Source organism: Moschus berezovskii, chromosome 5 (genome assembly GCF_049115385.1).
Source record: "Moschus berezovskii isolate FMDL1 chromosome 5, NW_MosBer_1.0, whole genome shotgun sequence".
Classification (NCBI taxonomy): domain Eukaryota; kingdom Metazoa; phylum Chordata; class Mammalia; order Artiodactyla; family Moschidae; genus Moschus; species Moschus berezovskii.
Genome location: NC_142464.1, coordinates 52,466,430 through 52,490,703, shown reverse-complemented (window position 1 = coordinate 52,490,703; position 24,274 = coordinate 52,466,430). Strand labels below are relative to the sequence as shown.

The following is a 24,274-nucleotide window of genomic DNA, read 5'->3' as shown; positions in this document are numbered from 1 at the left end:
TTTGTGAGTCAGGCCCCTTTGACTGCACTCCTGCCTTGTAGCATCCACTTGGTTTCGGATATTTAAATGTCACCATAAGATCTCTGTGTTACAGGGTCCTATTGTCTCTACCCCTCTCAGGAAGCCCAGTACTGAAATGTCATCTTCTACGTGCAGTCCTGGACTCCAAAGAGAGTCACCACTGAATTTATGAGTGATGTTGTTGCCTCTCACTAGAAAATTTCTTTTTGATTTGTTCAAAATCCCTTGGAATTTTCTGTGAAATATATTCTTCTTCTTAGTTTTCCAGTTCTGTATAAGGATTTTTGCTCTGGCATGCTCATTTATCTGAGCTGCTTAACCCCCTCTTACACTGTCAACCATAGCAGTTTCAGCATTTCTACCTTATTTGGTGCAGCATGGGCCATTGCTTTTTCCCTGCTTCTAGATGACATCTTAAATGTGTTCACACCATTACCTGGGGTTCTTGTCTTGGTGTTAAAGCCTGTATCCTGGGAAGGTAATCCCAAATGGATAAAATTCTCCCTCATCTGACTTTACTTTCCACCTCTCTCTTCTCTTTTTATCCAGAACCTTCAGAATTCAATCCTATGCATACTTCCTTGGCTTCTGTTGGTACTTGTCATCTAGCTTCTACAACTTCTTTGGGGTTGCTTTCCAATATTATCAGCCTTAGAATGTCTGTTACTTAACTCGAATCATTGCCTAGTGGTCAGCAGGGAGTGTGGGGGTGCATTCTGAGGGAGGTACATGCTATCTTGCACAGAAGGCCTCTCAGTATGTCACAAGACAGGAGCACTAGCTTTTAATAGACACAGTGGGGCATTTTTCCAGGCCAGCAGGTTGTAGAGAATTTAAGATTTTTCACATATATTGAACTAAATGTCCTCATCCCATGTGTCAGGGTGCCACACTTTCCCAGGCTTGAAATGGACCTAACCTGCTCAAGTTAAAGTTGGAAAGTTTAATCTTCTTTGGAAGTTTCCACTTGGCCTTCTATGAGTATTACAGTTAAGTCCTGGGATGATCCTCAGTTTTCTCTGTCTTCCCAATGCAGGAGATGAGGACTTCTTTATATGCTTCCAAAAGGTCTTCTGGGTTTCACACTGAGCTTTAAATTGCAGATTAATCATACTCAGCCTTTCATAATCTTTCTTCAAAGTATCAAGTCCCCTTAGCAATAGCCAATAAAATCCCAAGGGTCTTATAGATACTATTTCCCCTATACTTTGGCAACAGTGCCTGATATTTCCCAGTACACCATGATTGAAAGCTTTAACAATTGTCCTGCTTTTTTTGCAGTAGCTCTGTTTCACCTGTCATCACTGATTTATTGCCAGCCAGTAAAATTGGTGGTCAATTCCAAAATTCAATCATCATATCTGCTTTCTTGGACCATTTCTGGTACCAAAGCTTTTAAATCAGGTTCCATGAAAAGTAAACTCTGAAGCAAAGATCAGTGTTCTGGAAGTTTATTAAGAACATTAGTGCAAGGAAAAGCATAAGAGTAGGATCAGACAGAGTGAAAAATTAGGTTTTGAGACTGTTGTATAATAATTTGACTGGCTTTTGTCCCTGGTTCCCTGGAGGTAGCTTCTAAACCACTGGAATTTCCAATGGGACAGGAGTGAGTTTTTTATTTATAGTGGGTATTTTGACCACACCTGAGTTTATGCTAATGAGATGATTCAGGATAAAGGTTGGTCATGCCAAGAAAGACCAACCATGTGATTAAAGAGTTCACACTTTCAGCCGCGTGATATCAACCCAAGTTCTGGACATTTAGGGAGGTGAAGGGAACTGGAGACTGAGTTCAATCATGGGCCAGTGATTCAATCAGTTATGGCTGTGTAATGAAACCCCAATAAAAAGTCAGGACGCTGAAGCTCAGTGGTGCTTCCTGCTTTATGAACAACACATTGATGTGTCAGGAGGGTGAGATGTCCTGACTCCACAGAGAGCGGGCACAGAAGCTCTGTGTTCAGGACCCTTCCAGACTTCACCCCAGGTATCTTTTCATTTGGCTAGTTCTGATGTGTACTCTGGAGAAGGCAATGGCAAGCCACTCTAGTACTATTGCCTAGAAAATCCCATGGATGGAGGAGCCTGGTGGGCTGCAGTCCGTGGGGTCACTAAGGGTCGGACACGACTTAGCGATTTCACTTTCACTTTTCACTTTCACACATTGGAGAAGGAAATGGCAACCCACTCCAGTGTTCTTGCCTGGAGAATCCCAGGGATGGGGGAGCCTGGTGGGCTTCCATCTATGGAGTCACACAGAGTCAGACACGACTGAAGTGACTTAGCAGTAGCAGATGTGTACTGTCTATAATAAAACTGTAATCATAAGTGTATCATTTCCTTGAATCCTGTGAATCATTATTCCCTCAAATTACTGAACCTGAGAAGGTTGTGGGAAATCCTAAATTTGTAGTTTGTCAGTCAGAAGTACAGGTGGCCTGTGGGTCCCTAAGCCTGTGGATAACATCTGGAGTAAGGGCAGTCTTTTTGGACACTGTGACCTTAAATCGTGGGTTTTGAGCTAACTCTGAGTGCTTAGTGGCCAAAACACACGGCAGTACAAGAGATAACATTCTAAATGATACCAACCTCAGCTGATCCCACAGGGAGTTCTGATGCTCTGAAGCTCACTGTTGTTCCAAGTTGGGCAGGGGGATCAGACGTTTATAGTTCCACGATGTCTTCAAGCTGCCCTTGGGCAGCTCTCTTTAACCAAGGAAATTCCTGAAGAGAGCAGATAGCTGAGGGTTATCGCCAGGTAGCATTCCTAGAAACTGAGGGATGCTGTTCAGTCTTGAAGCAGAATTACAGGCAAGTCACAGTGCCTGCTACACTTTGTAACTCTTTCTACTAAATGGTAGAGAGAGGAAAGAGTGATTAAACAAAGTACTGAAGATTCTTTTGGATTTGTAAGCATTTTGCAGCTAGAGAGAATTCAGAGTCAAAGAGTGAGATTGGCTGGTTGATCCTGGCAAATCCTCACAAGTGATCATATCGTTTTCCCAATTAAATCTTTTTGACGTCTTCCTATTCCCCTGGGGATGGATAATCTTAACATCCTTAGCACAACAACTTAGGCTCTGTGTGAAATGGTCCCTTCTTGAATCTGCAGGATCATGTCTTTCTCATCTCACTGTACTCATGTCCTATATGTCTGTGGATTATGCTTGGTCGTTAAGTCATGTGCGACTCAATGCGACCCCAGGGACTGTAGCACACAGGCTTCCCCGTCCTTCACTATCCCCTGGAGTTTGCTCAAATTCATGTCCATTGAGTCAGTGATTCTATCTAACCATCTCATCCTCTGTCACCCTCTTCTCCTTTTGCCTTTAATCTTTCCCGGCATCAGGGTCTTTTCCAGTGAGTTGGATTTTTGCATCAGGTGGCCAAAGTATTAGAATTTCAGCTTCAGCAATAGTCCTTTGAATATTCAAGACTGATTTCATTTAGTATTGATTGGTTTGATCTTGCTGTTGAAGGGACTTTCAAGAGTCTTCTCCAGCACCATAATTCAAAAGCATTAATTCTTTTTCTTTATGGTCCAACTCTCATATCTGTACACGACCACTAGAAAAACCATAGCTTTGATTATACAGACCTTTCTCGACAGATTGATGTCTCTGCTTTTTAATATGCTAGGTTTGTCATAGCTTTCCTTCCAAGAAGCAACTGTCTTGATTTCATGGTTGCAGTCACTGTCTGCAGTGATTTTGAAGCCCAAGAAACTAAAATCCGTCACTGCTTCTATTTTTCCCCTTCTATTTGCCATGAAGTGATGGGCAAGATATCATTTTAGTTTTCTGAATGTTGAGTTTTAAGCCAGTTTTTTCACTCTCCTCTTTAGAGTGGTATCCTCTGCATATCTGAAGTTGCTGATATTTCTCCCAGCAGTCTTGATTCCAGCTTGTGATTCATCCAGCCCATAAGTTTGCATGATGTACTCTGCATAGAAGTTAAATAAGCAGGGTGACAATATACAGCTTTGATGTACTCTTTCCCAGTTTTGAACCAGTCCATTTGTCCATGTCCCGCTCTAACTGTTGCTTCTTGGCCTGCATATAGCTTTCTTAGGAAGCAGGTAAGGTAGTCTGTTTATTCCCTTCTCTTTAAGAATTTTCCAGTTTGTTGTGGTCCACACAGTCAAAGACTTTAGTGTAGTCAATGAAGCAGATGTATTTCGGAATTCTCTCGCTTTTTCTATGATCCAATGGATGTTGACAATTTAATCTGTGTTCCCTCCGCCTTTTCTAAACCCAGATTGAACATCTGGAAGTTCTCGGTTCATGTACTGCTAAAGCCTAACTTGAAGGATTTTGAGCATAAACTTGCTAGCATGTGAAATGAGTGCAATTATTTGGCATTGCCTTTCTGTGGATTGCACCTGACTTTTTAAAGTTTTGGAGTCTTTTCTGCCTGGAAACGCTTCCCTACCTCTTTACCTGGCCAATTTTTACTGATTTTTAGGTCTTTAAATGTCTTTTTCTCAGAGAGGTCTTCCCTAACCTTCACTCTAGATAGGGCCACCTGTTATACGCTCTCGCAGTACTTGTTCCCTTTAGATGGCCTAAAAATACTTACCAGATATAGTTACCTGTGTGTTTAGCTGTTTAATGTCTGCCTCTCTCTTTCTGGTAAGTGTCATGAAGGCAGGAACTATGGCTATTTTGTTCTTCCCCTTTTCCCAGCACTTAATTCAATGCAACATGGGAGTTTAATAAATATTTGTTGAGTGAATAAGTAAATGAAGTAACTAAGGATAGACAATATTGATGCAGGTTAGTGGCTAAAATCATATGGCTCTGGGAGCAGATGGGGTTCAAGTGTTTTAAATCCTTATCCCTCTATCGAGAGCTCTGTAAATATGTCCTTACCTTCAACACTGTAGAAACTTCAGATTATCAGTTCACATTGAGTTTGTCTGACCTAACTCAATAACCAAACTCTAGGAGAATAATGTAGGATAAGAATACCTATTTATTAGCAGCAAGACTGCACAGCCCTGAAGCACACGGACTATCCTGGGATGAATCCATAACTGTCATCTTGGTCACAATATTCAGACTCTTGGTACATCAGTTTCCTCACCTGTAAACAAAGCACCTGTGTTTAACCTGTCAAACCTATCTAATTCATAGCACCCAATTTAATGTTGCTATAAGGATCCAATGGAACCTGATAAGTGCTTTATATGTGTTGGCTAATATTACTTATTAATTTAGGTTGAGAGACACCTCTGGCTTGACAGCTGGAGCTGGTTAGCTGCAGAAGACATTCCCTCTGGGTGAGTAAATTCAGGCCATAGACCAAATAGACTACAGTGGTTTGGTAGAGTAAAAGTAATGGAAATATCCTCTGGCAACATTTCCAGAAAGCTGGAAGGGAGCTAGAGGACAGATCTTCTCTATCCCAAGGACTGTCTTGCCTGAAAATTCATGGCGAATCACTCAGACCCAGAATTCTATTCCTCCTCACAGAGAGCGTAAACACCCTGGGAGATTTTTGTCCTTTGCTCCCCTTGTAGATTCCAGAAAGGCCATTATCCTTAGGGAAAAACAGCCTCTCTCCAGTCATTCAGGTCACAACACCATTGATTAGTTTTCTTTAAACACCCTAGACCTAAGGAAGAAGTCTTATCACCTTGATTTCAGTTCCTCCTTTCCCAAATTTCCTTGCACATTCATGAGAGGCTGATGCCTCTTATGGTGGAACATTTCTGCAGGTAGAATTCTAATTTTTCCCTCATCATTATCGAAAAATTTTAGAGCACTTATATAGTAGCCCTCAAACTGGGAAACTGGAGACCTGAGCCTGGAATTGTGAGAGTGAGATGTGGGTTTTAGTTCTGACTTTGACACTAACTGATGAACTTGGTCATAACCTATGGCTTAGGCTTCTTCATTTGAAAAATGAAGCAGAAAGAGAAAATAAGCTAGATACCCTTTTAGGTTTGCAATTCAGAGATTTTGCATCATGCTCTCCAACAAAACTCGAAATTTTGTTAATGTACTTTCAGGGTAGAAAGTTGTACTGAATATTTTATAAATGAAGATATTAACTTTTCTTTGTGCTGACCTTGGAAAGTAGATTTGGTACGAAAAAAAAAAAAAAAGATTACAATTCTGAGGATTGGATAAGAACCCAAATATGGTCTTCCAGGGCATCCATAAGACCACTGTACAAAATATTGGTTGGCCAAAAGGTTCATTCATTTTCTTCTGTAAATGGCTCTAACAGTGCTTAGTGCTTATCTTTAACATCATTCAAAACAATTTTGTTAGATTGTATTGTGACAGCTGTCAAATCAGCATGCATTAAAAAAAAACTTATCAAAACTGATGGATTTTTGTGTAGCCATTTTAATACTGCAGCTGGAAGAAAAAAGGCAACATTTGGGGCATATTATATTTTGTTATTTCAAGAAAAGTAAAAACACAACTGAAGTGCAAAAATGATTTGTACAGTATATGAAGAAAAATGTGTTGAAGTGGCTTGTGAAGTTATTTATCACTGGACTATGCTCCATGGTTAGGTAGACAAGTTGATGGAGATCGAGACATTGAGAAGAATCAACGTTATACCATGCAGGAGGAAGCCAACATACTCAAAATATCCAAATTAAATATTGAAAATCATTTGCACCAGCTTAGTTATGCTCAACACTTTGATGTTTGGGTTCCACATAAGTTAAGTGGGGCGGGGGGAGGGGATGGGGAAACCTTCTTGATTGTATTTCTGCAAATTACTCTTTACATAAACATAATGAAAATGTTCTATTTTAAAACAGATTATGATGGGAGATGAAAAGTGGATACTGTACAATCATATTTAAAGGAAGAAATTGTTGGGCAAGCAAAATAAACCACCAACAAACACATCAAAGGCTGGTCTTCATCCAAAGAAGGTGATGTTGTGTATTTAGTAGGATTGAGAAGGGGTCCTCTATTATGAGCTCTTTCCAGAAAACCAAATTATGATTTCCAGCAACTACTGCTCCCAATTAGACCAACTTAAAGCAGCACTCCACTTAGTCAACAGAAAATGCATAATCTTCCATTAGGATAATACAAGACTGCATATTTCTTTGATGAAAGGTAAAACTGTTACAGCTTGGTTGGGAAGTTCTGATTCATGTGACATATTCACCAGCCTCTGTCCCTTTGGATTTCCATTTATTTTGGCCTTTACAAAATTCTCCTATTGGAAAAAATTTCAATTCCCTAGAATTCTGTACAAGGCACCTGGAACAGTTTCCATTCAAAAAGATAAAAAGTTTTGGGAAGATGGAATTATGAAGTTGCCTGGAAAATGGAAGAAGGTAGTAGAACCAAACAGTGAATACATTGTTTATTACAGGTCTGGGTGAAAATGAAAAATGTGTCTCTTATTTATACTCACCTGGCTTGGGTTAGTATACAGATCTTTTCCTTGTGCACTCCTTCTGGAAATGAATGTAACTGAGCAAGCAGATAGATTCTTAGCAGGGAGACAGTCACAAAAGTCATATTCATTCTACCCCGACAGTTTGCCACGACTTTAGAGACAGCCGTAATGGCTGTGTGACAAAACCTCTCTCAGCCTTAGTGTCTATGTCAATAAAATAACGTCTACTTTGCAGGGTTACTGTAAGAATAAGAATAGCAGTAGGGTTAATACTGCAGAAGCACATAATAGTTCAGTTCAGTTCAGTCACTCAGTCGTGTCCCACTCTTTGTGACCCCATGGACTGCAGCACACCAGGCTTCTCTGTCTATCACCAACTCCTGGAGTTTACTCAAACTCATAACCATTGCTTCTTCTCCCACCTTCAATCTTTCCCAGCATCAGGGTCTTTTCAAATGAGTCAATTCTTCACATAACGTTGACGAAGTTTTGGAGTTTCAGCTTCAGCATCAGTCCTTCCAATGAATATCTGTCCTTTCCAAAGGAAATCAGGACTGATTTCCTTTAGGATGGACTGGTTGGATCTCCTTACTGTCCAAGGAACTCTCAATAGTCTTCTCCAACACCACAGTTCAAAAGCATCAATTCTTTGGCACTCAGCTTTCTTTAGAGTCCAACTCTCACATCCATACATGACTACTGGAAAAACCATAGCTTTGATTAGACAGACCTTTGTTGGCAAAGTAATGTCTCTACTTGTTAATATGCTGCCTAGGTTGGTCATAACTTTTCATCCAAGAAGCAAGCATCTTTTAATTTCATGGCTGCAATCACCATCTGCAGTGATTTTGGAGCCCCCAAAAATAAAGTCTGACACTGTTTCCACTGTTTCCCCAACTACTTGCCATGAAGTGATGGGACCAGATGCCTTGATCTTAGTTTTCTGAACGTTCAGTTTTAACCCAACTTTTTCACTCTCCTCTATCACTTTCATCAAGAGTCTCTTTAGTTCTTCTTCGCTTTCTGCCATAAGGTGGTCATCTGCATATCTGAGGTTATTGATATTTATCCCAGAAATCTTGATTCCAGCTTGAGCTTCATCCAGCCTGGAATTTCTCATGATGGACTCTGCATATAAGTTAAATAAGTAGGGTGACAATATACAGCCTTGACATACCCCTTTCCCAATTTGGAACCAGTCTGTTGTTCCATGTCCAGTTCTAACTGTTGCTTTTTGACCTGCATACAGATTTCTCAGGAGGCAAGTCAGGTTGTCAGGTATTCCCATCTCTTTAAGAATTTTCCACAGTTTGTTGTGATCCACACAGTCAAAGGCTTTGGCATCATCAATAAAGAAGACATAGATGTTTTTCTAGAACTCTCTTGCTTTTTCGATGATCCAGCAGATGTTGGCAATTTGATCTCTGGTTCCTTTGCCTTTTTTAAAACCAGATTGAACATCTGGAAGTTCACGGTTCACATACTGTTGAAGCCTGGCTTGGAGAATTTTGAGCTAGCATATGAGATGAGTGCAATTGTGTGGCAGTTTGAGCATTGTTTGGCATTGCCTGTCTTTGGGATTGGAATGAAAACTGACCTTTTCCGGTCCCGTGGCCACTGCTGAATTTTCCAAATTTGCTGGCATATTGAATGCAGCACTTTTACAGCACTGCCTTTTATTTATTTATTTTTATTTAATACAAAGGTGCTGAAATCCTTTTTTAAAAAAATATAAATTTATTTATTTTAATCGGAGGCTAATTACTTTACAATATTGTATTGGTTTTGCCATACATTGACATGAATCTGCCAGAGCTGTACATGTATTCCCCATCCTGAACCCCCCTCCCACCTCCCTTCCCCATCCCATCCCTCTGGGTCATCCCAGTGCACCAGGCCCGAGCACCCTGTACCATGCATCAGACCTGGACTGGCAATCTGTTTCACATATGATAATATACATGTTTCAATGCCATTCTCCCAAATCATCCCACCCTTTCCCTCTCCCACAGAGTCCAAAAGACTGTTCTATACACCTGTGTCTCTTTTGCTGTCTTGCCAACAAAGGTCCGTCTAGTCAAGGCTATGGTTTTTCCAGTGGTCCTGTATGAATGTGAGAGTTGGACTGTGAAGAAAGCTGATCGCCGAAGAATTGATGCTTTTGAACTGTGGTGTTGGAGAAGACTCTTGAGAGTCCCTTGTACCACAAGGAGATCCAACCAGTCCATTCTAAGGGAGATCGATCCTGGGTGTTCATTGGAGGAACTGATGCTGAAGCTGAAACTCCAATACTTTGGCCACCTCATGCGATGAGTTGACTCACTGGAAAAGACTCTGATGCTGGGAAAGGTTGGGGGCGGGAGGAGAAGGGGACGACCGAGAATGAGATGGCTGGATGGCATCACCAACTCTGTGGACATGAGTTTGAGTGAGCTCCGGGAGTTGGTAGTGGACAGGGAGGCCTGGTGTGCTGTGATTCATGGGGTCGCGGAGAGTCGGACACGACTGAGCGACTGAACTGAACTGAACTGATGCAGGGTTATCATTACCATCTTTCTAAATTCCATATATATGCGTTAGTATACTGTATTGGTGTTTTTCTTTCTGGCTTACGTCACTGTGTATAATAGGCTCCAGTTTCATCCACCTCATTAGAACTGATTCAAATGTATTCTTTTTAATGGCTGAATAATACTCCATTGTGTATGTGTATCACAGCTTTCTTATCCATTCATTTGCTGATGGACATCTAGGTTGTTTCCATGTCCTGGCTATTATAAACAGTGCTGCGATGAAGATTGGTGTACACGTGTCTTTCAATTCTGGTTTCCTCAGTGTGTATGCCCAGCAGTATGATTCCTGGGTCATATGGCAGTTCTATTTCCAGTTTTTAAAGGAATCTCCACACTGTTCTCCATAGTGGTTGTACTAGTTTGCATTCCCACCAACAGTGTAAGAGGGTTGCCTTTTCTCCACACCCTCTCCAGCATTTATTGCTTGTAGACTTTTGGATAGCAGCCATTCTGACTGGTGTGAAATGGTACCTCATTGTGGTTTTGATTTGCATTTCTCTGATAATGAGTGATGTTGAGCATCTTTTCATGTGTTTGTTGGCCATCTGTATATCTTCTTTGGAGAAATGTCTGTTTAGTTCTTTGGCCCAATTTTTGATTGGGTCATTTATTTTTCTAGAACTGAGCTGCAGGTGTTGCTTGTATATTTTTGAGATTAATTCTTTGTCAGTTGCTTCATTTGATATTATTTTCTCCCATTATGAAGGCTGTCTTTTCACCTGGCTTATAGATTCCTTTGTTGTGCAGAAGCTTTTAATTTTGATTCAGTTCAGTTCAGTTCAGTTGCTCAGTCGTGTCCGACTCTTTGCGACCCCATGAATCACAGCACACCAGGCCTCCCTGTCCATCACCAACTCCCGGAGTTCACTCAAACTCATGTCCATCGAGTTGGTGATGCCATCCAGCATTCTCATACTCTGTCATCCCCGTCTCCTACCACCTCCAATCCCTCCTAGCATCAGACTATTTTCCAGTGAGTCAACTCATCGCATGAGGTGGCCAAAGTATTGGAGTTTCAGCTTCAGCATCAGTCCTTCCAATGAACACCTAGGACTGATCTCCTTTAGAATGGACCGGTTGGATCTCCTTGCAGTCCAAGGGATCGCAAGAGTCTTCTCCGGCACCACAGTTCAAAAGCATCAATTCTTCAGCAATCAGCTTTCTTCACAGTCCAACTCTCACATCCATACGTGACCACGGGAAAATCCAGAGCCTTGACTAGATGGAACTTGGTTGGCAAAGTAATGTCTCTGCTTTTTAAAATGCTATCTAGGTTGGTCATAACTTTCCTTCCAAGGAGTAAGCGTCTTTTAATTTCATGGCTGCAATCAGCATCTGCAGTGATTTTGGAGCCCAAAAAAATAAAGTCTGACACTGTTTCCACTGTTTCCCCATCTATTTCCCATGAAGTGATGGAACCAGGTCAGGATGCAGGTCAGGAAGCAACTGTCAGACTGTACATGGAACAACAGACTGGTTCCAAATAGGAAAAGGAGTACGTCAAGTCTGTATCTTGTCACCCTGCTTATTTAACTTATATGCAGAGTACATCATGAGGAACGCTGGGCTGGAAGAAGCACAATCTGGAATCAAGACTGCTGGGAGAAATATCAATAACCTCAGATATGCAGATGACACTACCCTTATGGCAGAAAGTGAAGAAGAACTCAAAAGCCTCTTGATGAAAGTGAAAGAGGAGAGTGAAAAGGTTGGCTTGAAGCTCAACATTCAGAAAACAAAGATCATGGCATCTGGTCCCATCACTTCGTGTGAAATAGATGGAAAAACAGTGGAAACAGTGTCAGACTTTATTTTTTGGGGCTCCTAAATCACTGCGGATGCTGATTGCAGCCATGAAATTAAAAGACGCTTACTCCTTGGAAGGAAAGTTATGACCAACCTAGATAGTATATTAAAAAGCAGAGACATTACTTTGCCAACAAAGGTCCGTCTAGTCAAGGCTATAGTTTCTCCTGTGGTAATTTACGGATGTGAGAGTTGGACTGTGAAGAAAGCTGATCGCCGAAGAATTGATGCTTTTGAACTGTGGTGTTGGAGAAGACTCTTGAGAGTCCCTTGTACCGCAAGGAGATCCAACCAGTCCATTCTAAGGGAGATCAATCCTGGGTGTTCATTAGAAGGACTGATGCTAAAGCTGAAACTGCAATACTTTGGCCACCTCATGTGACGAGTTGACTCACTGGAAAAGACTCTGATGCTGGGAAAGTTTGGGGGCGGGAGGAGAAGGGGACGACCGAGAATGAGACGGCTGGATGGCATCACCAACTCTGTGGACATGAGTTTGAGTGAACTCCGGGAGTTGGTGATGGACAGGGAGGCCTGGCGTGCTGTGATTCATGGGGTCGCAGAGATTCGGACATGACTGAGCGACTGAACTGAACTGAACTGAACTGATGGGACCAGATGCCATGATCTTTGTTTTCTGAATGTTGAGCTTCAAGCCAACCTTTTCACTCTCCTATTTCACTTTCATCAAGAGGCTTTTGAGTTCCTCCTCACTTTCTGCCATAAGGGTGGTGTCATCTGCATATCTGAGGTTATTGATATTTCTCCCAGCAATCTTGATTCCAGCTTGTGCTTCTTCCAGCCCAGCGTTCCTCATAATGTACTCTGCATATAAGTTAAATAAGCAGGGTGACAATATACAACCTTGACGTACTCCTTTTCCTATTTGGAACCAGTCTGTTGTTCCATGTCCAATTCTAACTGTTGCTTCCTGACCTGCATACAGGTTTCTCAAGAGGCAGGTCAGGTGGTCTGGGATTCCCATCTCTTTCAGAATGTTCCACAGTTTATTGTGATCCACACAGTCAAAGGCTTTGGCATAGTCAATGAAGCAGAAATAGATGTTTTTCTGGAACTCTCTTGCTTTCTCCATGATCCAGCGGATGTTGGCAATTTGATCTCTGGTGCCTCTGCCTTTTCTAAAACCTGCTTGAACATCTGGAAGTTCATGGTTCACATACTGCTGAAGCCTGGCTTGGAGAATTCTGAGCATAACTTTACTAGCATGTGAGATGAGTGCAACTGTGGGGTAGTTTGAGCATTCTTTGGCATTGCCTTTCTTTGGGACTGGAATGAAGACTGACCTTTTCCAGTCCTGTGGCCACTGCTGAGTTTTCCAAATTTGCTGGCATATTGAGTGCAGCACTTTCACAGCATCATTTTTCAGGATTTGAAATAGTTCAATTGGAATTCCATCACCTCCACTAGCTTTGTTCATAGTGATGCTCTCTAAGGCCCACTTGACTTCACATTCCAAGATGTCTGGCTCCAGGTGAGTGATCACGCCATCGTGATTATCTTCATCGTGAAGATCTTTTTTTCAAGAGTCTTAGGTCCCATTTATTTATTTTCGCTTTTATTTCCAATATTCTGGGAGGTGGGTCATAGAGGATCCTGCTTTGATTTGTTTTGGAGAGTGTTTTGCCTATGTTCTCCTCTAGGAGTTTTATAGTTTGTGGTCTTACATTTAGTTCTTTAATCCATTTTGAGTTTATTTTGGTGTATGGTGTTAGAAAGTGTTCTAGTTTCATTCTTTTACAAGTGGCTGACCAGTTTTCCCAGCACCACTTGTTAAAGAGATTGTCTTGTCTCCATTGTATATTCTTGCCTATAGGGTGCCCGGCTGAAAAAAAGACACAGGGCAAAGGCGCACCCATAAAGATGGCGCCTGACGGATGTCAGGAGGGCGCGGCCCCAAATAATCACAAAAAATTGTAATTGGCCCCTGAACACTTCCCCATGCATGAATAGTGCATGATCACCCTAGACCTCTGTTGTGACGTCAGCGCGTGATGACCTGACCTTTAATATGATTGAAGCCGACTGTAGGAAGTCCCTTGCAAAACCCCCACGCTTGCCTTTATATATTGAGAGCTTGTAACAATAAAGCGGAACTGCCTTGACAGAACCCCCGCTGTGTCTGAGTGTCCTTCTCCGGGTGAGGAGGGCTGCCGGGCGGGTGGCCAGCTCACCCTTCCCCTGGGGTTTCTTCCCCACCGCTCCGGCGCGGGGAGGCAAAACGGGCTCCGCACCTGAGGCTGAGGACTCGCCGACCCCTTGCTCTCCCCCGCGGCGCCACCGGGGGAGAAACAAGGGGACCCCACACTTGCCTCCTTTGTGGGGGTATCCTAAGATAGCACCATCTCTTAGGATTTGAAATAGGTCAACTGGAATTCCATAACCTCCACTAGCTTTGTTCATAGTGATGCTTCCTAAGGCCCACTTGACTTTGCATTCCAGGATGTCTGGTTTTAGGTGAGTGATCACACCATCCTGATTATGTGGGTCATGAAGATCTTTTTTGTATAGTTCTTCTGTGTATTCTTGCCACCTCTTCTTAATATTTTCTGCTTCTGTTAGGTCCACACCGTTTCTGTCCTTTATTGTGCCCATCTTAGTGTGAAAAGTGCCCTTGGTATCTTTTTTTTGAAGAGATCTCTAGTCTTTCCCATTTTATTGTTTTCCTCTATTTCTTTGCATTGATCACTGAGGAAGTCTTTCTTATCTCTCCCTGCTATTCTTTGAAACTCTGCATTGACAACAGAGGATGAGATGGTTGGATGGCCTCACTGACTCAATGGACGTGAGTTTGAGTAAACTCCTGGAATTGGTGATGGACAGGGAGACCTGGTGTGCTGCAGTCCATGGGGTTGCAAAGTGTTGGACACAACTGAGCGACTGAACTGAACTGATTCAAATGGGTATATCTTTCCTGTTCTCCTTTGCCTTTCACTTCTCTTCTTTTCATAGTTATTTGTAAGGCCTCCTCAGACAACCATTTTGCCTTTTTGCATTTTTCTTGGGGATGGTCTTGATCACCGCTTCCTGTACAATGTCATGAACCTCAGTCCATAGTTCTTCAGGCACTCTATCAGATCTAGTTCTTTGAATCTATTTCTCACTTCCACTGTATAATCGTAAGGGATTTGATTTAGGTCATATCTGAATGGTCTAGTGGTTTTCCATACTTTCTTCAACTTAAGTCTGAATTTGGCAATAAGGAGTTCTCGATCTGAGCCACAGTCAGCTCCTGGTCTTGTTTTTGCTGACTGAATAGAGCTTCTCCATCTTTGGCTGCAAAGAATATAATCAACTTAATTTCAGTATTGACCATCTGGTAATGTCCACGTGTAGAGTCTTATCTTGTGTTATTGGAAGAGGGTGTTTGCTATGACCAGTGTGTTTTCTTGCCAAAACTCTTTAAGCCTTTGCCCTGCTTCATTTTGTACTCCAAGGCCAAATTTGCCTGTTACTCCAGGTGTTTTTTGACTTCCTACTTTTGCATTCCAGCCCTCTATGATGAAAAGGACATCTTTTTTGGGTGTTAGTTCTAGAAGGTCTTGTAGGTCTTCATAGAACCGTTCAAATTCAGCCAAATTTGTCTGTTACTCCAGGTAATTCTTGACTTTCTACTTTTGCATTCCAGTCCCCTATAATGAAAAGGACATCTTTTTTGGGGGTTAGTTCTAGAAGGTCTTGTAGGTCTTCATAGAACCATTCAACTTCAGCTTCTTCAGCATTACTGGTCAGGGGATAGACTTGGGTTACTGTGACATTGAATGGTTTGCCTTGGAAATGAACAGAGATCATTCTGCCATTTTTGAGACTGCATCCAAGTACTGCACTTTGGACTCTTTTGTTGACTATGGACCTACAAGACCTTCTAGAACTAAACACAGTCACAGAAAACTTACCAATCTGATCACATGGACCACAGTCTTGTCTAACTCAGTGAAACTATGAGCCATGCCATGAGGGCCAGCCAAGACGGATGGGTCATAGTGGAGAGTTCTCACAAAACATAGTCCACTGGAGAAGGGAATGGCAAACCACTTCAGTATTCTTGCCTTGAGAACCCCATGAACAGTATGAAAAGGCAAAAAGATACGACACTGAAAGAAGAACTCCCCAAGTTGGTAGGTGCCCAATATGCTACTGGAGATCAGTAAACTAACTCAAAAAGAATGATGAAACGGAACCAAGGCAAAAACAACACCCACCTGTGGATGTGACTGGTGAGGGACATAATCTCCGATGCTATAAAGCGCAATATTGCATAGGAACCTGGAATGTTAGGCCCACGAATCAAGGCAAATTGGAAGCAGTCAAACAGGAGATGGCAAGAGTGAACATTTTAGGAATCAGCTCACTAAAATGGACTGGAATGGGTGAATTTAATTCAGATGACAATTATATCTACCACTGTGGGCAAGAATCCCTTAGAAGCACATAATAGGCACGGGATAAAGTTATGCCTTTATTGCCAACTTTCCCTATTCCAGTAAAAGCATCAATAGACTGAATGCATATTGTCCTTTTCTTGTTTTCTTTTAAAGACAAAATGTTAAATCAACTATACTCTGATACAAATTTTTTTCTTTTTTTAAAGGCAAAACTGATTACGGTAAGTCTTGATATTTTCTCACCTCAGTTTCCCCACTGCAGCTGAGCTCAGCAGTTTCAAGTTCCAGACCTGGAGTTATAATTGGGCTCCAGTCCTAGCTCTGCCAGCCTAATGCCAGGGTAATACAGATGGCTAGAACCACCTACGCAGGATTAGACTTTCTCTTTTCTCAATTTCCAAAATCAGATGGGCATGAAAGACCCAAGGGCTCAACCCGCCTAGCACCCACCAAGAGGGCGGAAAGGGGTGGCAAGAGCGAGAAGACAGGCACGGAGGAGTAAGGGCGGGCCTGGAGTTCCCGCCTATGCTGCGTGCGCGCGCACTACAGACGCACGCACGTACATCGTACCGCGGCAGCGCGCGCGCAGGCCCAGCCCTCGTCGCCGCCGCCATTTTAGCTCCTGGTTCCGGCCGCACGGTGTAGGCTGTTGTAGCGGGAGGGGTGGGGGTCCTCCAGAGTTTAGTAGGTGCCGTCGACTGCGCCGATAGAGCCGCCAGGGTTTCTTTTTTTCTTCGTTCATAACCGCCTGCTCGGAGAGTTCGAAAATGTCTAAGCGACACCGGTTGGACCTGGGGGAGGATTACCCCTCCGGCAAGAAGCGTGCGGGGACCGATGGGTAAGCCAGGCCGGGGGCGCGAGTCAAGGGCTCGGGCTTTGTTGGGGTCCCGGCGGCGGACGGGCCAGGGAGGGCCAGGCCGGGCGGACCCCGGGGCCCGGCGCTTTGTTTCCCTTTCGGCTCGGGTCACCGGCGGCGGGGCGCGGGAGAGCGGTGCCACTCCCGGCGGTCGGCCCGGCAAGGGCGCGGGGAGCGGAGTGGCGCGGCCGCCGCCCGGCCCAGTCGGGAGAGCGGAGAGGCCTGGCGCGGTCACTGGGCCGCCTCCTCCCCGGGCGGAGTCGAGCGAGAGTCACTTCGAGGGGAGCGGACGGGAGGGAGCCGCGGACCTCGTGGTCTGGGCTCCCGGTAAGGCCTGGATCCGGAGCAGAGCGTGGGGGAGGGCGCGGCAGGAGTAGTCGCTTCCAAGGGCACTAGGTACTTCTCGGGCAGCGGGGTCTGGGAGAGGGCCTTGGGGGGAGGCTGGGTGCCCAGCAAGGGGAGAAGCGGAGGCCGGAAAGTGAGCGAAGCGCGTGGATTCTGGTGTAGGCGGGGGTGGGGGTGGTGGAAGTTGAGTGAGGCGTGCAGACGAGGAGTTACAGGGGGATAGGAGAGTAGAAGGCCAGCCGTGAGAAAAGAAACTGTGGAATATACCTTTTGGGCAGCAGCTGGTGCTTTGGGGCCGCTCAGTTTATACTTTGGCGGGAGAGCGCGTGCCTCGGTCCATTCAAACACTTCAAAGTAGGTACGAGGCAAACTTCCGCTCTCTGCCCACGCTCCCGCCATCTCCTTTATTTCCTGCTTTGGCCGAAACAGTAGTTACAGGGTTATCCCTGGGATAGATATTAAAAGATAGTCTCTTTCTCTCTTTTCTTTTCTCTCTGTGAGTTCTTGTTTTCTGTCCCTCTTCCCCGCCCTCATTCATAAGTAGCTTTCGAAACAAGAAGACCCTTTTCAAAAGTGTCTAGTACTTAAAACGGCAAAATGTCGCCCTTGGGGAGATTGCTTGGGAGTTGAAATACACAGGTGTTTTCAGATTTCTTTCTACTCAGTCTTTTCTTAAAGCTGCAGAGGAATTTAACAATTGACTTTCGCAATTTCATGAAAATAAGTTCTTGTTCAGTGTGTACTTTCTTTCCAGACGTACAGCGATTTATTCGAATAATTCAGGCAGAAACTTGAAAGTCTGGATACCTTCAATATTTTGCATAATTTTGCATATTAGTGTGTGCATACCTGTTTAGAATCGCTATGTTAAGTCTGTATAACTTATTTGAATTTCTGTTCACTAAGAATCCTTCCTTTGGGTTGATTGAGGTGTCTGGGGAGTATAAGCCAGGATAGGGTGTACCTTTTGATTATCTTTTCATGTACTGAATACGTAAAGTATAAGTATGTAAGATTTTAATCTTGTAAATTTTTTAGTTTTCAGTGTTACATGTCAGCTTTGTCGTTTTCGGCAGTGGACCACCCCCCTCCGCGCCCAACACACACAGCAAAATTTTAGCTCCTTTGAGGTACAAGTAACAAACCTTTTAGACCTGGAAGTGACTTGAAAGAGAGTATAATTGTTTACATTCAAGGGATGAGGAATGGTGACCCAGAGTTGTTAAGGTGGCTTGTGCAACCTTTCAGTTTACAGCTGAATTTAGAACCTTGATCTTTTGATTTTCACTTTGCCTCTTGCTTTTTCCAACACAGCACACAGACTATGACTATTTCAGAGTGATTACAGTCTATTTTAATGACATTTACATTGGGTTAGTAAAGTAGGGAACACTTGGTTCTTTGTTCCTGTGAAACAAAAGTAAGTTGCTTGTCATCTGGCTAAGGTGCAGCTTAGCATCTTAATATCTCTCATAGAGTTGAAATTGGAAAAAAATATACTATAAGTGAATGAATTCACTTATTCATACTAGGATGTATGTGCATCATTCAGATGCCTGGGATTAGGGGTCCCATGATAGGGACATGGATTTGTGCCCCTTTTCTTGTAAATCTGGCATCTTTAGCGAAAATATGAACTTTTCAGGTCTTTGATGGTGAACTTATGATTCTCCTGGGTGTTATAAATGATGTCTAGCTGTAGATGAAGGAGAGTTCATCTTTGAAATAAAGCTCAAGTTCTGAGATGTTTTGGTGAGGCATTTGTATAGTAATTACTATGTCACCTGCATGTCATTTCTCATAGAACTTTCTCTAGCAGTGAGTTTACAGTGTTTATAAGTGCTTGGGATTCCCACCCCATTTAAAAGTTACTTTCGTTGACTGTCATGCAGCCTTGCAGATTTTTTTTTTTAAGCCCTGCTAGCAGGTGGTTTTACCTGGGAGAGTAGACCTGTCAGTCATGTGAATACTGCCAAACATGGATGTCTCATTTTCCCCATTCCTGAGAAGTGAAGGTAATTTCAGTGAGAGATTATACTCAGATTCATGCTCCTAAACTATATGTGGCTTTGTTTACTCCTGCTGTATTTCAGTTTTGGAGTCAGGTAGAGATGTTGAAGGTTTCTGTTACATATTGACTTTCTTTTTTCCATTATTCACATTTCTGTGTAAAATTATTAACCAAGAGACAACTTACGGTTGAAGTATGGAAAAATTTTTTGAAAAGAGGAACTTTTTCATCTTGATATTTGTTTTTGTTACTACTGCCTGGTAAGTTTTTTCTGTTAAAAATGTGAAGCAAATATAGTGATAATAGTTCCCAAAGTATTTTAGGTACTATATGTGTATATATATATATATATATGTGTGTGTTTTTCACTGAAGTTCTGTGATGTAGGTGAGGTTAAGTAACTTGCCCCAGGGAACACAAGAAATGTCCATTCATAAAAATGTAAAAGGCAAAAAATTCTCAGATGCCTTCATTCCCTTATTTAATATCTTGATGAAAATTTGTTTTACTTATATCTCTGCATATTTTTTCACAGGTATGACCTATAATGTTTGATAGCAGTAGGACCTTTTGCTTTATTTTATTGGGAGATACTTGCTTTACAGTATTGTGCTAGTTTATGTCATGCATCAACATGAATCAGCCACAGGTATACATTTGTCCCCTCCCTCTTGAACCTCCTTCCCATCTCCCTCCCCATCCCACGCCTCTAGGTTGTCACAGAGCACTGGGTTGAGTTCTACTGGCTGGCTGTTTTACATAGGGTAATGAATATGTTTTCATGCCACTCTCAGTTAATCCCAACTTCTCCCTCCCACACTGTATCCACAAGTCTGATTTCTATGTCTGCTTCTCTATTGCTGCCTTTTAATATGTATTACTTAGGCTTTGATTTTTTTTTTAAATTCACCCAGAAATGTGTCATAAACTGTGGAATATACATTATTTTCATTGGCTGCATAGTATTCTACTTGTAAAGGAGTATCATAATTTATCTAACCAGTCACCTGTTCACTGATTTTTGGGTAGTTTTCCAACCTTATAAGTAAGTGTGATGAACATCCTTAGGTGTACTTAGTAATATATCTTAAAAGTCCAATATATCCTTGGAAAGTGAGAATGCCAGATGAAGAGCAGTGCTTATTTAAAATACTTGGATAAACAGGTTACATCTTTAGAGTGTTTCTGTTATTCCATGTAGAATTTTAACCTGGTATTTTAAATTAAAAAATATGATCAGTTCAGTCGGTCAGTCGTGTCCAACTCTCCGCGACCCCATGAATCACAGCACGCCAGGCCTCCCTGTCCATCACCAACTCCTGGAGTTCAGTCATACTCATGTCCATCGAGTCGGTGATGCCATCCAGCCATCACATTTTCTGTCGTCCCCTTCTCCTCCTGCCCCAATCCCTCCCAGCATCAGAGTCTTTTCCAGTGAGTCAACTCGTCGCATGAGGTGGCCAAAGTATTGCAGTTTCAGCTTTAGCATCAGTCCTTCCAATGAACACCCAAGCTTGATCTCCTTTAGAATGGACTGGTTGGATCTCCTTTCAGTCCAAGGGACTCTCAAGAGTCTTCTCCAGCACCACAGTTCAAAAGCATCAATTCTTCGGCGATCAGCTTTCTTCACAGTCCAACTCTCACATCCATACATGACCATGGGAAAAACCATAGCTTTGACTAGACAGACCTTTGTTGGCAAAGTAATGTCTCTGCTTTTTAATATACTGTCTAGGTTGGTCATAACTTTCCTTCCAAGGAGTAAGCGTCTTTTAATTTCCTGGCTGCAGTCAGCATCTGCAGTGATTTTGGAGCCCAAAAAGATAAATTCTGACACTGTTTCCACTGTTTTTCCATCTATTTCCAATGAAGTGATGGGACCAGATGCCATGATCTTAGTTTTCTGAATGTTGAGCTTCAAGCCAACCTTTTCACTCTCCTCTTTCAGTTTCATCAAGAGGCTTTTTAGTTCCTCTTCATTTTCTGCCATAAGAGTAGTGTCATCTGTATATCTGAGGTTATTGATATTTCTCCCAGCAATCTTGATTCCAGCTTGTGACCAATATTATATAAGACATTAATTATGTTCCAGGCACTATTTTAAGCACATTACTTATATTAACTTATTTAATCCTTGCATTACCCCATGAGATTTTTACCAATGAGGAAAGAAATAACTGGTTATATAGTTAGCTTAAGTGCTGAGGATTAAGCTGAGATAGAATACTGAACCCTGTGCTCAACAACTGTGTCCTGTTGTGTCTGTTCCTGTCAGTATTGTGGCTAAGTGATCATAGTGCACTGCTTTGATAATTGTTTTTTTAAGCATTAGACCTCAATTAGTAAATTTTCTAAATAACAAACTCCTTTATAGTAAAAGTATCTGTTTTAAAAAAGAAAACATGCATATATACAATATCCTACATATATTTATGAAGTGGTGAGTTTGAGTCCTCCTTAACTGGCCCTTTTATCTTCCCTGTCCAATTGAAGGTAGAGAGTTTGAATCATAGGCAACATTTCAAGGTGATTGAATTTGCTTTCCTGTTTTAATCTAAGAGACTCTTAATACTATTCACTTTGCAGATTCGTACACTGAGGCTTATACCTTTCCAGTGGATATGCAACTGTGATCTCTGTGTTCCTTTTACACTTATATCAGAATTAAACCCCAGCATGTGGTCAGCAGTTAATCTTTGTGTCTTCAGAGTGTGTTTATTCCTTCCTCTGTTGTGGTTGTTTTTGGTAATGAAGTTTCTGGTGAAGAAGGCCCCTGAAAAACACACCAGGCCTCCCTGTCCATCACCAACTCCCGGAGTTTACTCAAACTCGGTGTCCATTGAGTCGGTGATGCCATCCAACCATCTCATCCTCTATGTCCCCTTCTCCTCCTGCCCTCAATCTTTCCCAGCATAAGGGTCTTTTCAAATGAGTCAGCTCTTCACATCAGCTGGCCAAAGTATAGGAGTTTCAGCTTCAACATCAGTCCTCCCAATGAACACCCTGGATTGATCTCCTTTAGGATGGGCTGGTTGGATCTCCTTGCAGTCCAAGGGACTTTTTAAGAGTTTTCTCCAACACCACAGCATCAATTCTTTGGTGCTCAGCTTTCTTTATAGTCCAACTCTCACATCCATACGTGACTACTGGAAAAACCATAGCCTTGATTAGACGGACCTTTGTTGACAAAGGAATGTCTCTGCCTTTTAATATGTTGTCTAGGTTGGTCATAACTTTCTTTTCGAAGAGTAAGCATCTTTTAATTTCATGGCTGCAGTCACCATCTGCAGTGATTTTTGAAGCCCCCAAAAATAAAGTCAGCCACTGTTTCCCCATCTATTTGCCATGGAGTGATGGGACCAGATACAAATAAATGGCTGTCTGAGGAGGCCTTACAAATAACTGAAAAGAAGAGAAGCGGAAAGCGAAGGAGAAAAAGAAAGATATACCCACTTGAATGTAGAGTTCCAAAGAAAGGATGGTTGGTGGTTTATTTCGAAGGTAGACCAGGAAGCTTAAGTTCTGAACTGGTGGGGCTTCATTTTGTATGCTAGGTAGATTATCCTTTAGGTTCCTTTGATTTCTTTCTCTTTATGCCAGATGGGATGAGAAGTTTCCATTTTAGCTTGTGTATCTTACAGTTCTGTAAAAGGTGAACACTGGGATGGGAGAAGGGAGAAATCACTTTTTATAGATACATGTATGAAAAGATTTTATGTGAAAAGTATGTGTGTATGAATATTTGTATATGTATAATAAGATTTTTCTCTCTAGCTAGTTTATGTAGAATAGAATTTTATTTTTGTCCTTTCAAAAATAAAATTCTATTCTACATAAACTAGCCTAGAGAGAAATAAAATTGGTTAGCTTATCATTTTTTGTAATTGGGGAACCATCGTAACTCATGCTGGGTTCAGCATTTTAGCAGTATTCTCCTAAGGGGAATTGCCCAGCCGATGTGCTATTACAGAGAATGAATGGTCTTCCCTTGTCTGCTGCCAGTAATTGGGGCATCGGAAATTCATGCCTTTTGTGTGTTATGGATAAGGAACAGTGACATATTTAGCAGCTTGTTTCATGGTTCCATATTGCCTCACTGTTTGAAGTCTGAGTCCAAATACCTTGTACATTTGTCTGCTGAAGAATTTGGTCTGAAGTAAACTAGATTAGTTCCCAAGAGTAGGAGATGGCAACCCACTCCAGTATTTTTGCCTGGAAAATTCCATGGACAGAGGAGCCTGGCAGGCTACAGTCCATGGAGTCTCAAAGAGTGGGACATGACTGAGAATACACACACACACAAGATTAGTAGAATGAATAAACATAGATAATTTTAAAATTCTTAGTGTATTAGGGATCGTCTCTAGTCAAAGAGTTGGACCCAAATTAGCAACTAAGACACAACAGTTAGTAATTAAAAGTAGGTGATAGAATTGACTAAATGACCTAAGGTTAATATAGTGGTCATCTGCGTAATTTTAAATAACTTAATAGTAGCCAATGATTTTTTTTAAATGGGCTACTTTTTACTTTATGGATGATTAACATATACATAGGTTTTACAGAGTACTTTCAATGTTTTACTGTTGCTGTTAATGATAGATGCAAGAGTAAACAGTGAAAACCAGAGTAAAAAGTTTTAGTTTTTCTTATAGAGTAATATATGCTTTTTGAACAAAATTTGGAAACCATAAGAAAGCAAACTTAACAGTTCTTCAACTCATATTTGTGTGACTTTGAGGCAGAAGCAATATAAGATTTATTTCTTGTTAAGTTTTGAATACACTTTGAGTGCAAAAACACATTTTCACATAACCTGAAGGAAAGTTTGGGAAGGACTGATGCCATTCTCTTTGCCTAATTTATCCCTGCCTTTTTC

The 24,274-nt window shown here is 42.0% G+C and overlaps 1 protein-coding gene across 1 annotated transcript in view; it reads left to right on the top strand.

Annotated features, from left to right (window-relative positions):
- Nucleotides 1–16,773: 16,773 nt before the first annotated feature.
- The window catches only part of DHX15 (DEAH-box helicase 15), a 59,276-nt gene continuing 51,775 nt past the window's right edge, over nucleotides 16,774–24,274 (top strand). Inside the window, exon 1 of the mRNA XM_055434120.2 lies at nucleotides 16,774–17,021. Within this exon, the coding sequence (XP_055290095.1) occupies nucleotides 16,951–17,021 (71 nt within the window). The 5' untranslated portion in view covers nucleotides 16,774–16,950. The remainder of the gene's footprint in view (nucleotides 17,022–24,274) is intronic.